Source organism: Schizosaccharomyces osmophilus, chromosome 2, assembly GCF_027921745.1.
Source record: "Schizosaccharomyces osmophilus chromosome 2, complete sequence".
Classification (NCBI taxonomy): domain Eukaryota; kingdom Fungi; phylum Ascomycota; class Schizosaccharomycetes; order Schizosaccharomycetales; family Schizosaccharomycetaceae; genus Schizosaccharomyces; species Schizosaccharomyces osmophilus.
The window spans coordinates 195,886-212,358 of record NC_079239.1 but is presented as its reverse complement, the minus strand read 5'-3'; the positions used below and the strand labels follow the sequence as shown (position 1 = coordinate 212,358).

Below are 16,473 nucleotides of genomic sequence, written 5' to 3'. Positions count from 1 at the left end.
CTTTACACACGTCTTGTTCCTTTCCTCCTGTTCACGCTATAATCCTTTCTTTCTCTATTCCTCCCTTAGCGTGATTTTATGAATTCAAGTCTCGATGTCTTTGTTCTAAATGGTTATATTGGAAGCATTTGTCTATGATTGAGCATTAGACTAGGTATTCCATGGAGTGCCCAGTCTATAATTTAGGACCTTCTTCCATTCTTGTTGTATCAATGCTTCAAACAGGTTTTTTCTTTATTTTTGTACAGTAATCAATGAATATAAAGTTTAACGAGCTCGCTACTACTAGCGTATGTTGTTGTTACATGTAGATTTTTAAATTCCCAAGCATGGAAAATCAGAAAGCAGTTTGGTTCCTTTCCAACGTTTGATGCCTTGTTTTCATGGTGTTTGTTACAGCAGCACCTTGACAGATCCCGTTAAAGCATGTATTGACAGTCCAATTTGTCAAGCACCAAGAGATCAGCAATCAACAATTACAAAGTATCTTTTTCTTTTCCTGCATATTGTGTTTCTGCCAATTTTTGTTTTCGTCTGTATCATGGAATGCGAAATCAGTAATTCTACATAGGAACTTGAATGGTCGTTAAAAAATACACAAAAACTTACTATTTTTTTTTCTTCATCATTCACATGTATTAGGTTTAGTTTTTTAAAAAATCGAACTATTCTAAAGATTCATATCCTATATATGAGTATTCACGGAGGGTTCAGAGCACCGATCACATACCCTTCTCGTCGCCTTTTCTTCATTTTTCTTCATCTCCCTTAATTCCACTATTTATTTCTTTCGTCTCTAAAGACATTTTAGTTCTCCCTTCACCGTGCGCTTGTATTTCGTAGATACGAAATAGTAACAATCCTTGACCTGAAACCACAAGCTTGATCGTAATTCTTGTAGAAGGAAGGCACCCAGGGGAATAATCTGGGTTTACTAATTTTCAATTCCCTCAACGCGCTGTTTTTGATTCTACCAATTTCGAGGAGCTGAGTTTCACTTTTCTTTTGACTACATTCGTTATCCCTCTGTTGCTTTTTTATTTTGCATCTTCATTGGACTTTTCATCTTTGTAAGCCTATTTTTGTCTCGAAAAAGTGCTGTTCTAAATAGAAGCAAAGTCCTTAATATAGTAACAACGGTTTCAAAGATATCATAATAATCGAAACCCACTGTCGTTTGCTTGCTCTCAAAAAGCTAAAAAAGCTAAAAGATACAACTCAAGCGCTGGATCGTTTGACTTGCAATACAGGGAAGTTGTCACCTGGTTCATAATCTTGCATACCTTCATAGAGAAAAGTTGTTACATTCTTTTATTCTTCATTCTCTTTTCTTGTTTAAGAAGCCATTTTCCTCTCCTATCTTTGCTATATCTTTCTACTACTAGAAATAGCCGCGTCTAGAATTCATAAGCGTTGAAAAAGTATACAGGCTGTAAATCATGAAGACGACAGATATTATTGTGCTCGTTGTCGTTTTAATTATCACTGTTGGATATTTTGCATACAACTTCTTTTCCAGTCGGACCAAGAACGTCGAACATGAAGCAGTTTCATCCAACAATGGAATTGCTGATAAAATGGAAGAGGAAAATTTGAATGCTTTGGTACTTTTTGGTTCCCAAACTGGTACCGCCGAAGATTTCGCTTACCGTTTTTCTACAGAAGCCAAGTCCAAGTATAAGTTTGCCAACTCTACCGAAGACTTGGAGAACCTTGACTTTACTGACCTGGATAAGCTTAATACTTCTAAACTTTTGATATTCTTCTTAGCTACCTATGGTGAAGGTGAACCAACTGACAATGCAGAAAATTTCTTGGAACTGATTGAAAGCGAAGACACGATTTTCTCTAGTGGAAAGGGGGCGGAAGATCGGCCCTTAGCAAACCTCCGTTATGTTATTTTTGGTTTAGGAAATCACACATACGAACATTACAATGCCATGGCTAAGCGAGTTGATTCTGCTTTGAACGCTTTAGGAGCCCAATGTATTGGACCCGTAGGTTTGGGTGACGATGCCGCCGGTTTATTAGAAGAGGACTATTTGCAATGGAAAGACGAAGTTTTCCCCGAAATTGCCAAAGTATACCAACTTCAAGAAGTACATGAAGAATATAAACCCATGTACAATGTCATCGAAAAGCCTGATATATTCGCCGAAAGCCCAACGGTTTTCCTTGGTGAGTCTAGTCGCCAGCAGCTCAAGGGAATAGTTTCACAAGCACCTAATTCCCCAGCAAATCCTTTTCATTCCACTCCTGTTAATTCTCGTGAGTTATTCAGAAACGATACCCGTAATTGCCTCCATATGGAATTGGATATCGCTGGTTCAAACATGAAATATCAAACAGGTGATTACGTTTCAATTTGTCCTATGAACCCATCTCAAGCTGTGGATGACCTTTTGGACATTCTTGGTTTGAAAGATAAAAGGAACATGGTGGTCATTGTGAAACCTTTCAATCCTATGGATAAGTTACCTATTTTAAGCCCTACTACTTATGATAGCGTATTTCGCTATTATTTTGAAATTTGTGGTATCGTTTCCCGCCAATTGATCTTTTTAATTGCTCCTTTTGCTCCCACAGAGGAAGCCAAGAAGGAACTGACTAAGCTTGGAAGCGACAAGGACTCCTTCAAAGCAAATGTTGCTGACATGCATTTAAACTTAGCACAAGTACTTCGTCGCGTATCTTTTGGTGTCCCTTATACCAAAGTTCCAATCTCTTTGCTTTTGGAAAACCTCGGTCATTTAAAACCCAGGTATTATTCCATTTCATCGAGTAATTTGGCTCACCCTGATAAGGTCCATGTAACAGCCGTGGTTGACAAAAAAGAATGGGTTGATCAGAATCATATTTTTTATGGTTTGACTACGAATTATCTACTTGCGCATTGTCGTCATCAACATGGAGAACCAGCTCCTCACCCTAATGGGTTGCAATACTCCTTGGAAGGTCCTCGGCAAAGATTGTCTGGTAGGATTCCGATGTTTATCAAGAGGTCTACATTTCATTTAGCACCTCCTGAAGTCCCTATCATCATGGTAGGACCAGGCACAGGTATTGCTCCCTTCCGTGGTTTTGTCATGGAACGTGCGCATTTGGCTGCTCAGGGCGTGCAGGTTGCCAAAACAGTTTTGTTTTATGGGTGTCGAAGATCGGATACAGACTTCTTGTACAAAGAAGAATGGGACACATATGCAAAATCATTGAAAGACTCATTTGAATTACACACTGCATTTTCCCGTGAACGAGACCAGAAGGTGTATGTCCAGCATCTACTTCTTCAACAATCTTCGCTTGTTAATGAATTAATAGCCGCTGGTGCCTGGTTTTACATTTGTGGTGATGCCGAACATATGGCTAAGGACGTTACCAGTGCTCTAGCTACGATACTTACCACTGTGAAAGAGGACGGCGCTAAGCGCATCAAAAGTCTTCGTGATGAAAATCGGTTTTTCGAAGACACTTGGTAAAGTGCTGTTTCTGTCGTGAAGTTGCTTGTAAGTTATAAAAAGTTATTTCAAATATGCTTTGATGTTTGTGAACAGTGTTACATAATTGATTAGATAAATTAGAATTCTTATGTGTTTGGATATCTCGAGTATATTAATTGCATAGTAAAAAAAGTAACCAAATACATTGTAAAGGGTAAAGTTCCTTTGTGAACGGATCGCTCATTAGAATATGGTGTATCAGAGTTAAAGTACTATCTATAAACTCTTCAAAGACTATAGAAAATGATTGAGATAGTTATTTAGGTATGAAAAAGAAACTAGAAACCTATGGTTTTTGAATTAGACGATAATGGAGAATCTTTGGATCAACGAACAATTGTGGAAATATGCGATTTGTTTACTGTTACTTTGCTACTTCTTATGTAAACAAACATGAAATGTAATAAAAAAAAAAAAAATTTGCCGAAGGAATGGAATGTAAATTTCTTAAATTCTATGTGTAATTGATTGGAGTTTATAAAATAAAATAATCACAGAGTAAGTTCACATTGAAAGAGAAAACGAGGAATGTCAACCTTGTGAAATCCAACTGTAGGAAACACAGTAAAATTCCCAATGACTTTTGCAAATTTCAATTCATCTGATTAGATTTGTTGAAAGGTTTACTGCTAACAAACAATGGATGATCAAAAGTTGGTAAAGTTAGAAAGAGCTTCTTAACACTGCCTGGAACAACTAATTCAGAGATACGATTCAACAAAGTTGCTTGTTATTATTTTGGGAAGCAACTAGATATCCAATTCGACGTTGTCAAAGCCAATTTCACTCATAATTCATTAGTCAAAGACCTCTACTCTGTACTTCCTTTAAGATATATAATTAAATTAGCGACATAAATGCTGTTGAAATGCATCAGAAATAGCCTTAATGAACAATATGAGACTCAATTAGAATAGAAAGTCATTTGTTTCCTGTTGAGACTCTTTTGTTTACAAGGTAAATTAACTCCAAACAACGTTCAGGGATAAACATCCTTATAGATGTAAGCAGAGCTACTCGTTACTTTTCTTAGTTAATCTACAATATAATCTTTGTTCATACAAGTGAATTAACATTGCTATTATCCTTTTGATAACATCAAAAGCTATTTTACACGAGAACACCAAATTAGAAGTTTATATAATATTATGAACTCATGCAAGTACCACAGTACGATCTTATTTAAGAAATCCTGTCTCGCGTCGGCCCTTGAAAAGTTCTCCTTGAGAAAAAGTCGATACTTGTGACCGAATAATATAGAATTGCAGAGAAAATTAAAACACAAACCATCTAAAGTAGTTATTCAAAATTCATTTTATGAAGACAAACATGTATGCAATCGTAGTATATGCGTACTGGTTGTTTGTTTTGATTGCATTATTTAGCAAATCCATGCAAAACAAACTTACCAACAACCAATTCCTCCTTAAAACAAGATTTGTAGTATATCTACTTTTATTTCAATAGAATATTTAATATTATGCAGGAATTAAGTACTCCTACGAAAGATCAGAGGCTTATGTCTTCTTCAATTCACGATCCTCTCTCGACGACTGAATTACCAACACCTACGAGCCAAACAACGGTCGAACTCTTAAGCAATGAGATTAAGAAGACTGAAAGTGTCGATTCAGGAGTAGTTTTACTGACTCCTGGCTCAAGCCCTAACACAACTCGTGGATCCAGCGATATGGTAATGTCAAGTGATCAAACACCTGGTTCCCAACGTAGACATTACCAAGGTGTACATTCTCAGTATACAAGTCAAAACAACGACTATTACATGAATGCTCAAACCGAACAATATATTAACGAACCTATTACTCAAACTCGCTTCCCAGAATCTAATACTTATATAAGTAACAACAATGTTACTGGTGTCCCGCAGCCTAATCCTTATTTATCCGGTTCATACTATCCTCCTTATTATGCCTCTCAACAAGCACCAAGTGGACGTGCTGATGTCGGTGCTTACCGTCCTCCATATGGTGTTTCTGCTGCAACACCTTCTTGCTACGGGTCGCAATGGCAGACTCAGCAGCCTAATCAACATTATCCAATGAATGGAACTCATCCTTATATGAAACCTTATGTTTCCAATGGAGTTACACAGCAGCTAATGGCTGTACATGCCCCTCAGAACACTTCAATGTATCCTCCAGTATCCCAGGTAGGACAGCCGAATGTTCCATATTTAAATCAACCAGCCTATATGTCTGTGCCTCCTAATCCAGCTGTCTCTCGAAACTCTTCGGGATACCATGCAACCTCCCCAAATATGCCTCCTTATACACAACCAAGAGAAACTCCACGTTCTGAATCCGAGGATACATTCAGAACGGACATTGACGTAAAACCCGAAACAAAGCAGCAAAATGCTTATCTCACTCGCCTTGTGTCTATGCATCCTGCCATTCCTCCAGCTATTCCTAGTATGTTTCCCATATCTCAGGAAGAAAAAAAGACGGAAAATCCAGGCAGAACAAAGAATGTTTACATTCGTGGCCTTCCCCCTTCTACTACCGATGAAACTTTACTGCTGTACTGCAACCGCTTTGGTAAAGTTATGAGTAGTAAGGCCATTATTGACGTTAGTAGCAACATGTGTAAAGGCTTCGGCTTTGCTTGCTTTGAAGAGCTCAAGTCCGCAGCATTATGCATATCTGCTATGACCTTGTGTGGATATCAATGCTCGTTTGCTAAAGAGAGTTTTAGCGCCAGGTTGCAAAACCTTCAAGATAAGGAAAGTACGAATCTCTATATTTCAAATCTTCCTCTCCGCTGGAACGAGGATGATATTTGCAACCTTTTCAAACCGCATAGAATCGTATCGAATCGTGTGCTTCGTGATTCCAAAAATCAATCTCGAGGCGTTGGTTTTGCTCGTATGCAGGATCGCTTCGTGGCTGAGGAAATCATTGAACGTTTCAATGATTATTTCATTGACCCAACCTTACCTCCTTTACAAATTCGTTTTGCAGATTCTGCTGAGCAAAAGAAATTTAAAGGTCAGACTCAGAAAAGACGTATGTGGCGTGCTCGTGAGTATAATGTTCTCACCAAGAGTATTACGGCTTTAAACGATGCATATACAAAAATAGACCGGACAGAAGCGCCATCTGTGTCTATGTATCCTAAAATGAATTTGTATATGCCTGTAGACAACAATGTCTATGCCAGCAGTCCAGTTTATGACAATTATGGCTGGCAGAATATGTATCCTCCGGCCTCTGCATATCCGGTGAATCATGAAACTTCAATACCCAAGGTTGCTTACCCGGGATATAAAGTGCAGAGCAACGTGGGTGCTGCAGGTGTTAACTAAGCACATGAAAAGAAACGTTTATTAACAAAACCTTCGCGAACGTATAAAACTGAAACCTGAAAGTGAAACCAAATGAACCTTGAAACTTATAAAGAGTGTTTTCGGATTTCAAATTTACTATATACTAGTGTTATAAACTAGAGGAATATATAATGAGCCTTATAGTGGTAATGATTAAATTAATAATATACAATAATTAGTGGACAGAGAATTGGTGTTTTAGCGAATAAACTTATAAAACTAAAGTTACATGTGTTGGATCTTTGACGATGTCAGAACACTAGAGTAATTTTTAGCCGGCACTAAGAAGAAAGGAATGACTGAAATTCTTGTTTAATATCCCAACCATCGGAAACAGCTTTACCACGGCGAACGGCGACCTTGTTGAGGGTGTCACTTATAACATTCTTAGTGACATGAGGAAAGAGTTGTCGTAGATGTTCAATTAAAAGGATTTTGTTTTCGTGGGATTTGATGATATAGCCGAGGAAGTTTGGTAGATCTTCAGAAGGTAATTTTACCTGTAAGCTAGAAGGGGAAGTATCTTGGGTAGTAGAAGAAACTGATACTTCTGATGAACGTCCCCGAGGAGCCCAATAATTTTTTTGAGGATTGATTCGAAAGCTAGAGGAAGTAGAGAAAGGCGTTATAGGATCTAGCAAAGAGATACATGAAAAATCAGAGAGAAAATTAGAGTCCCAGCATGGCCCTTCGATAATCGGCTGTAAAGGACCAACCAAACCATTTGCTCTTTCAGATGAAGCACTTTCTTTATCATTATCGTCATCGACAAAACCAGCATCTGCCTCATCCAAATTGTCATCTGAATTATCCAGCTCATCATCTTCGCTATCCAAATCTTCGCCTTCTTCATCATCAGCAACCCATTCAGCTTCGGAATCATAGCCATAATCTATACTCTTGTCTTCAAGCCATGGATTGACGTATACGTCTTCCTCAGTGTGCTGTTTGGTAAACGTTCCGAAATAAGGAGGACGAATGTCCTCAGCAAAGTATATAAGTTTTATGGGGGCTTTAGAGACCTGTTGTAATATATCTTCTGGATTACTGGTGATTGGATCCTGAAACCTTTCCATGCATTGTTTTACCCACTGAGATTGGAAGCCTTTCGGCGATCCTGCAAGAGGTGGTTTTGTTGTAGACCGGGAAGAGCGACTCGAAGAAAGTAATTTTTTAATAGTTAATGAGTCATCAGAGGTGGAAGTCAATAGCTTATCCAATTGATCAAAAGAATGCGCACAAGGAGGAAATTTTGCAAATGCTGTTTGGCTTTTCAAAAAGAAGGGACGAAAGGTCTTATCAAAGTCCGTTGCTGGTTGTTCCTGTTCTCTGACGGGAGACTCTTTGTTAGAGGCTTTCCCTCTAGAGAAGAAATTATTCAATTTGAGCTGCTGCTTTTCTCTACTAGCGAATTGTTCTTGTTTAACGCGCAATGCCTCTTCCTTTTCTCTTTGTTTTTGATCCCGTTCTTCTTTTTTCTTTTGCTGTTCAAGTTCCTTCTCCATTTTTTCTAGTTCACGCTTCTTCTTCGCAGCCAGCCGTTCTTCTTCTCGTTGCTTTTTTTCTATCTCACGTTGCTCTCGTTCTCGCTCACGACGAAGACGATCTTCTTCTTTTTTCCTAGCCTTCTCTTCTTGAATTCTTTGCCGCTCTAGCTTTCGTTCATTGGCAGCTTCTATGGATTCCGTATTCGTACGCTTCCGTTTACTAGACTTTGACAAAGCTGAGTCTTCTGAAAGAGGTAAGTCGTCAACGTCCATAGTATTATTTACACCATCATTTTTATTTGCATATGCCCCTTCAGAGCCGCCCTCCTCCTTAGTAATTGGATCATTCTGTGAATCTTGACTAGCAATTTCACATTTACTTGATATATTCTCGTCAACGTCCATGAACGTTTGCTTTCAGCAGTAAATTAAAAGAAAGATTATATCGTACAAGCAAATTTCGTATTCTGCTTCCAACAACTTTTTTTAGCGTTTGTGCCTTCCCAAAGGAGATATGGTAGTGTTTACAACCGTCAGCATTCTCTTACTCACAGGTACTCAAAATCAAGTAACGACACAGAAAGACTTTAATTGACTGTTTTTCTTTTATAACTAGTATAAATCATTAAATTATTTACTTATTCCCTTTGAGACTCAATCCGAAGTTCTGTTTACTAAGGAATTTTAACGAGGCGTTTCAGAAACAGAGAATATAGATTTCACAGAAATTCACTTGATTGAATTTAAAAAGAAAAGTATCTTTCAGTTTCATCTACTTATTTCTCATTCAAAATTGAATGGATTAACGAATCTTACCGCGACGACTGCACACACATTTCTTGGTATAGATATAGGCGCGTCGCTGCGAACACCCTTCCTTTAACCAAAACCTTGATGGGTCGTCTTTTACGATTAGAAGTGGAAAATTTTAAGTCCTATCGAGGATGTCAAACGATAGGACCCTTTGAAGACTTCACATCAGTCATTGGGCCGAATGGCTCAGGAAAATCGAATTTGATGGATGCCATCTCTTTCGTTTTAGGTGTGAAATCTTCTCATTTGCGATCGTCAAACATTCGCGAGCTAATTTATAGAGGAAGAGTTATGAATAGTCAAGGATCTACTTCTTTTGACGATTCTCAAACTCCACGTAGCGCATATGTAAAACTGGTATATGAATTAGATGATGCCGAAGAACGCGAATATAAACGCGTTATAACCCCTAATGGAAGTACTGAATACAGAATTAACGATAAACCCACTCAATTTTCGGAGTATTGCAAGTCTTTAGAAGAACAGAATATTCTAGTTCGAGCCAGGAACTTTTTAGTTTTCCAAGGAGACGTCGAAGCGATAGCTTCTCAATCCCCCGTTGATCTTTCACGTTTGATAGAACAAATTTGTGGATCTTTGGAGTTTAAAGGTGATTATGAAAAGTACAAACAAGAGCAAGATTATGCCGTTAACCTTTCAGCACATTCGTTTAACAAGAAAAGGGGCATAAATGCTGAAATAAAACAATATCAGGAACAGAAAGCCGAGGCAGAAGTTTATGAAAGCAAGAAAGAGCAGAGAGATATTGCCTCGTTAATTTTTCTATTATGGAAAATGTACCACATTGAAAAAAGCATTCACTCCAATATAAGAGATATTGAGAAATTTCGAAACTCAACTAGTGAACTCACCAAACGTCAAGAAACATCTTCGGCTAAAGTTGATTCTTTACGCGAGCAAGAAGGTGCAATTCATCGACAGTTACTTTTATTTGATAGAAAAGTTTGTAAGCAAGAAAAGTCCATTGCTTCTAAGCGACCAGAATTAATTTCTCTTGCTGAAAAAGCATCGGAATCAAGCGTGAATCTGCAAAAAATTCAAAGAAAAGTTGGAGAAGTTGAAAAAGACTATACTTCTCAGTCTAGTACATTACAAATACTAGAGGAACAGCTTGCATCACTAAATGCTGCTGAAGAACAACTAATCCGAAATATTCATGAACGCGAAGAGCAACGTGTTCATAAACTTACACCGGAAGATCAAAAAAACTATGATAACTTGCGAACCCAAGCTGATTTGCAAAATTCCAAAACTCTTACACAGCTTCAATCATTAAATCGCAGAGTCAAAGTTGCTTCGCAAGCTAAAAATGCATTAGCGGAAGTAGTTGAAGATTTAAAATCAAGAAAAACACAATCCAAGGAACAGATTAATAACTTAATAGAGGGAAAGTTTGCTCTTATAGCCGAGGTTAATCGCCGAATTGAAGATTTGGAGTCCGTCCGCCAATCCATACAACAAAAACGTGCAAACTATACTCACTTGTGTCAGCAAGAGCGTGACCTAAATGACGAATTACATATTTGTTTACAAAAACTAATTGAAGCCAATGCAGATAGAAATGAATCGAATCAAGATGTAAAAAAGCGAGAAGCGCTTTACGCATTAAAGCGCATTTATCCTGGAGTCAAAGGAAGAGTTATTGATTTATGCAGCCCCACTCAAAAAAAATACGAAAGTGCTCTCATCGCCGCTTTAGGTAGAAACTTTGATGCCATTGTTGTTGGATCACAGGCTATTGCGAAGGAATGTATTGATTACATTAGGGAGCAGCGTATCGGTGTAATGACCTTCCTACCGATGGACACAGTTGCTGTCAAACCTATAAACCAAAGCTTTCGTGGTACACATGCAGGCGCTCGCTTGGCCATTGATGTTGTAAATTTTGAACCTCAATATGAACGAGTCATCGTAAGTGCCCTTGGAAACACACTGATTTGTGATAATTTGAATGTTGCCCGAGATTTATCATATAGCAAACGTGCCAATGCTAAGACTGTTACCTTGGAAGGTACCGTAATCCATAAGACCGGCTTGATTACTGGTGGGTCTTCTAATACAAGGTCAGCAAAACGTTGGGATGATCGTGAAATAGAACAGCTTAAGCAAACTCAGAATGATTTAATGTCGCGGATTGACAGGATACAGAGCGAAAAGATGGCGTCTTTGGTAGTGGAGCAAGATACAATTAATTTACACAATCTTGAATCTGAATTATCTCTGATGAAAGAAAGCCTTAACGCTAAATTAAGATCCTTAGAAGACAAACAAAAGGAGTTAGATCACTTTAACGAGCTTTATAGAAGAAAGAAACCAGAACTGGAGTCTTCTGAACGAGAGCTGTCGACAATGGAAGAATCTCAAAATGAACTTCTTCAGCAGACTCATGTAATTGAAGACAAAATATTCGTGAACTTTTGTAAACGAACAAAAATTACAAATATTCGGTCTTATGAGGAATTGCAAAGGTCCTTTACTCAGCAATACTCGCAAAAGCAACTTGAGTTTGCGAATCAGAAGGCTTTGCTGGAAAACCGGATGGGCTTTGAGCGACAAAGAACTTCCGATATTGAGGTTCGATTAAATAGATTGAAGGACTTTATTCGCAAGGACGAAGAATCGATTAAAGAATATGAGCAAAAGCACGAAGCTTTAGAAACAGAGGTTGCCACGGCTGAAGCCGAATTAGACCTATTAAAAGAGGAATCTTCCGAAACGAAGTCTAAAAATGATGAAGTTTTGCGAACGATAGCTCAACACAAATTAGAGTCCAAGCGCTTCTTAGCTGAAATTACTAAGCTCAGGAATGATGTGACCCTTGTCGAATCGGAAATTGAACGTTTTGTTTCAGATTGGCATGCAATTGTGAGGAAATGTAAACTTGAAGACATTTCTCTTCCGTTATCTGACGGGTCGTTATCCAACATCCCTATAGATGACTTTGGACAAGATACCGAAGCAATGGTTATTGACAGCGGCAATCAAACTGTACAAGCCGCTTTCAATAAGTTTGGTATTGAGGTGGACTATGAGGAGCTGGACGATGAATTGAAGGAGGATGGTTCCGAGAGTATGGGTACTGTTCTTCAAGAAAAGTTACGTGAGTACGACGAGGAGCTTGAAAAAATGTCGCCAAATATGAAAGCAATGGAAAGACTCGAAGTAGTTGAGCAACGGCTTTCACGTTTGGATGATGAGTTCGGAGATGCCCGAAAGTCGGCGAAAAATGCCAAAGAACGATTTAACACAGTCAAAGAACAGCGCCTAAAAAGGTTCCACGAGGCGTTTAATCATATTTCTGAACAGATTGACCCCATTTACAAAGAATTAACAAAAAGTTCAGCTTTTCCACTTGGTGGTACCGCTTATTTGACCCTTGATGATTCAGATGAGCCATACTTAGGAGGTATTAGATTTCATGCTATGCCTCCGATGAAACGGTTCCGAGATATGGATCAGTTATCAGGAGGTGAAAAGACAATGGCGGCTCTGGCTTTACTGTTTGCGATACATTCATATCAGCCTTCTCCATTTTTCGTACTTGACGAGATTGATGCAGCTTTGGACCAGACCAATGTTTCAAAAATTGCCAATTATATTCGTCACCATGCCTCGAACGGTTTCCAATTCGTCGTAATATCTCTCAAAAACCAGCTATTCAGCAAATCTGAAGCCTTGGTAGGAATTTACCGCGATCAAGATCAGAATTCTTCAAAAACACTTTCTATTAATGTAAGTTTCTCCCTTGTAAGTTTTATGAATACTTTTACTAACATTCTATCAGTTGGAAGCTTATGCCCAATAATTTAATTTATTCAATGGTTATCTGAACCCTTTCACATATTATATGTTTATGACAGCTTTACAAGATGATTATTTATAGGAAACGTTGCTGAAATATGATTTCCAACTTGCTTAGAACGATGCAAAATCAGAACACTAGATTGTGAGCACAAATGTTGCGTTCTTTACCTTGGTTTCTTTTAATAGTTTAGGGATAATTGCTTTTGTGATACATATCTTAGCTACGTACAACAATACGAATAGCAATGTTTTATTTAAGTATTTGTATTTTAATGTGTCTAATTCCTTTTTTTTTTCTTTTTCTGTTTATAGTTAATAATAGATATCCATTTACCGTATCCTAATGCGTCCTTATTTGCTGAATGTTGTCCTTTGTGGAATCGAGAAAGAGCATAATAACCATTCTCGTCACTCTTTTCTATTTACGGCGGATGCTCCTCGTACTATGGGAATTAAGGGACTATTAGGATTCTTAAAGTCCTCTCAAACTCCCTCCCACGTAGAGGAGTTCTCAGGTAAAACATTGGGAGTTGATGGTTATGTTTGGCTACACAAAGGTGTGTTTACATGTGCTCATGAACTGGCAATGCAAAAAGACACAGATAAATACATCAAATATGCAGTCCATCAAGCTTTAATGCTTCAGTATTATGGTGTAAAACCAATTATTGTCTTCGATGGAGGACCTTTGCCTTGCAAAGCACCTACTGAGCAAAAAAGGAAAGAGCGCCGGGAAGAAGCTTTCAGATTTGCAAAACAACTGTGGGATGAAGGAAAGAAAGGTCAAGCATTTGCTCAATTCTCTCATTGCGTCGATGTTACACCTGAAATGGCAGCAAAAGTAATAGCTGCATTGAAGGAGCATGGAATTTCATCGATAGTAGCGCCATACGAAGCAGATTCTCAACTTGTTTATTTAGAGAAAGAAAGGATCATCGATGGCATTATTACGGAGGATTCTGATATGCTTGTTTTTGGAGCAAAACAAGTTCTCTTCAAAATGGATAGTTTCGGAAATTGCGTTAAGATACAGCGTGAGGACCTTTTTAAAAAGCAAGAGGTAGATTTGAGGCTCCTGTCTGATGAAAAGTTTCGCCATATGTCAATCTTTTCGGGATGTGATTATACAGACGGCATCGCTGGAATGGGTTTAAAGACGGCTTTACGTTATATTCTTCGATATCATGATCCTCGTGCTGCTATCCGTGCGATGCGTCTTGACAAAAGTCTCAAAGTACCAATTGCTTTTGAGAAAGAATTTTTATTAGCAGACCTTGCTTTTATGCATCAGAGGGTTTATTGCCCTAAACTGAAACGTATAGTGCATCTGTCACCAACAACGAGAGAGATGACTCCTGAAGAGGACTCTTATATTGGTCCTTTCATCGAAGACCAAATAGCAATTGCAATTGCCGAGGGTAGATTTGATCCAGTGACTAAAATCGCTTTTACCGCAAAGAATCCGTTGACAGACAACAGCTTCCACCAACAAGAGAACAATTCTGAATCTACAAAGAGAAAGGGTATAACCAAGACGGACATTTCTACCTTCTTTATGGGAACACGACCACCAAACAAGCGCCCAAAGAAAATTTCCAGCATGGGTTGTATTCCCAGTCAAGAAAAGCCATTGGACAAATTCGTAACACCTCAAAAGCAGGAACCTTTAGCTACCGTAAAGGAGAGTGAAAACGAAAATAACCATATAAAAACGCCCCAACAGGAATTACCGTCACCAACGAAGACTTCTTCAGAGCCGCGACAATTTGGCAAATCTTTGTCAGACATTAGCCATTTGGTGAGAAAGAGTGAAAACATTGCTCCATTTTCTGCACCAGGTGGGAGTAGCAAATACTTTTCTCAGAAGAAGCCCGATGAAAAACATATCATTAATGAGGCGTCTCAGAAAGATGAAAAGGAGAACATTTCGATTACTTCTCCTTCGCCAGCTCCAAAAAGCTGGTTTTCTTCGTTTTCGTACAAGTCCTCAGCGATGTCACGTCCATCAACACCGTTAAGCAAAATTGGCCAAGATGCTTTAAACCGAAGGACTGGACGTTCATTACCTTTACAGTCAAAGTCGACTGTGTCTTCCAAGCCGTCGTCCCCTTCATTACCTGAACGCCCTAAAGGGGTTTTGTCATTGCAGCATTATAAATTTCGTTAATTCTGATATACCATGCTATTTACCTTCATTTGTACGTTTCGTGTATTAGAAATCTACCTTGTCATTCTTTTCAATGGTTTACTTTGGACTTACATATTTATATATCATTTATTTCAATGGGTACTAATTGGTTTTATATGAAGATGACTTCATGAATAACAGCATTTGGACAGTCTATTATAAAGTGTACATAAATCAGAAAACAAAAATTCAATTTGAAACGCCTAGCTTTTGTAAAGCAGAAGAGATCGGAGACTCATTAAGATAGGGATTAGAAGCTGCTAACTGACAAGCTTCATGTATTCTGCCTGACTGTATGAGGAAAGCTAAGAGAGTATCGAGGTATAGAGGTTCTTTTTCTGAGCTTAAAACAGACACCATAATATCGATTTCTTCTTCAATTAAAGGAAGTGAAACGATTAACTTGCAAGAATCTTTATCATTGGAGTCCAAAATTACATGAAGAAGTCCTTCCCATAAGATAAGTGGATGCATGCATTTTTTCTGTAATTCAGTTAGCATATCTTTGTAGATAACGATTGCAATACCATGAAATTAAAAGCACTCAGAAAACTAAATCTTGCAAGAGCGAGAGTATAGCACTCTTGCTTTCTAAATGTATCCAAAGGTGGATTCACAAACTGTACAAAACGAATCATCTGATAGAATTTGTCGTGCCGATAAAATGTCTCTAGAATCTTGTCAGGAAAGTTAGGTAATACATCGGGCTGTAAGAAGTGATCAAGCGCTTCCTACATTTGTTAATTCATTATTCAAAGCGACAGATGAATAGTCATATAAAACTATACACCCCATTTCTCTAGCGTACCTCAAAATTCAAATGATCTAAAGCGTAATAACCATCAATTAAATGACGGAAATTGAAAGGTAGTAATATTTGGTCGGCATATGTTTCACTTTTTCCCCAATCTTTTAGTAAGTAGTAATAGAAGCATTGCTGCTTAAGCTCATCGATATTAGATGAGTCGATGGTTAAAAACAGGTTTTTCAAGTCACTCATAGAGGACGGCGGATAACAAACTTCTGGTTCTTTAATGGCATCAATAAAAAAGAATAAAACATCAAAAAAGAGCTGGTGGTCTACATGGTTTTGTCTCAATGATTTAATGTTCAACCTAACATCTTGGTTGTATGGAAAATCTTCAGGTCTTATGCTGAACAATCCTATAAATTTTTCAAATTGTGTTTCATCTAATTCCATCCTTTTTTTTATTCAAGAATGGATAACAACTTCACTGAATTGAAGCGTCGATGGAATGTGAAGGTGTTCTCGGAGGGATATCTTCCTTCTCACCAATACCACCTTCCTACACCCAA

The 16,473-nt window shown here is 38.1% G+C and overlaps 6 protein-coding genes across 6 annotated transcripts; 4 read left to right on the top strand and 2 right to left on the bottom strand.

Annotated features, from left to right (window-relative positions):
* Positions 1-1,439: 1,439 nt before the first annotated feature.
* On the top strand, positions 1,440-3,476 carry ccr1 (NADPH-cytochrome p450 reductase; the record flags this gene model as incomplete). The annotated part of the gene is made up of 1 exon (XM_056181391.1): positions 1,440-3,476. One exon carries the CDS (start codon positions 1,440-1,442, stop codon positions 3,474-3,476), a length of 2,037 nt encoding a protein of 678 aa, XP_056038473.1.
* A 1,501-nt stretch (positions 3,477-4,977) lies between these two features.
* On the top strand, positions 4,978-6,822 carry spo5 (meiotic RNA-binding protein 1; the record flags this gene model as incomplete). Its single annotated transcript, XM_056181390.1, has 1 exon — positions 4,978-6,822. The coding sequence occupies one exon, from the start codon at positions 4,978-4,980 to the stop codon at positions 6,820-6,822; it is 1,845 nt and encodes a 614-aa protein (XP_056038478.1).
* A 302-nt stretch (positions 6,823-7,124) lies between these two features.
* On the bottom strand, positions 7,125-8,735 carry pcf1 (histone H3-H4 chaperone, CAF assembly factor (CAF-1) complex subunit A Pcf1; the record flags this gene model as incomplete). Its single annotated transcript, XM_056181389.1, has 1 exon — positions 7,125-8,735. One exon carries the CDS (start codon positions 8,733-8,735, stop codon positions 7,125-7,127), a length of 1,611 nt encoding a protein of 536 aa, XP_056038233.1.
* A 489-nt stretch (positions 8,736-9,224) lies between these two features.
* On the top strand, positions 9,225-12,969 carry psm1 (mitotic/meiotic cohesin complex ATPase subunit Psm1/Smc1; the record flags this gene model as incomplete). Its single annotated transcript, XM_056183867.1, has 2 exons — positions 9,225-12,896; positions 12,949-12,969. 2 exons carry the CDS (start codon positions 9,225-9,227, stop codon positions 12,967-12,969), a joined length of 3,693 nt encoding a protein of 1,230 aa, XP_056037723.1.
* A 444-nt stretch (positions 12,970-13,413) lies between these two features.
* exo1 (exonuclease I Exo1) lies at positions 13,414-15,135 on the top strand (the record flags this gene model as incomplete). The annotated part of the gene is made up of 1 exon (XM_056181388.1): positions 13,414-15,135. The coding sequence occupies one exon, from the start codon at positions 13,414-13,416 to the stop codon at positions 15,133-15,135; it is 1,722 nt and encodes a 573-aa protein (XP_056038234.1).
* Positions 15,136-15,345: 210 nt separating this feature from the next.
* ely5 (nuclear pore protein Ely5) lies at positions 15,346-16,357 on the bottom strand (the record flags this gene model as incomplete). Its single annotated transcript, XM_056181387.1, has 3 exons — positions 15,346-15,639; positions 15,684-15,887; positions 15,965-16,357. 3 exons carry the CDS (start codon positions 16,355-16,357, stop codon positions 15,346-15,348), a joined length of 891 nt encoding a protein of 296 aa, XP_056038231.1.
* Between the last annotated feature and the right edge of the window lie 116 nt (positions 16,358-16,473).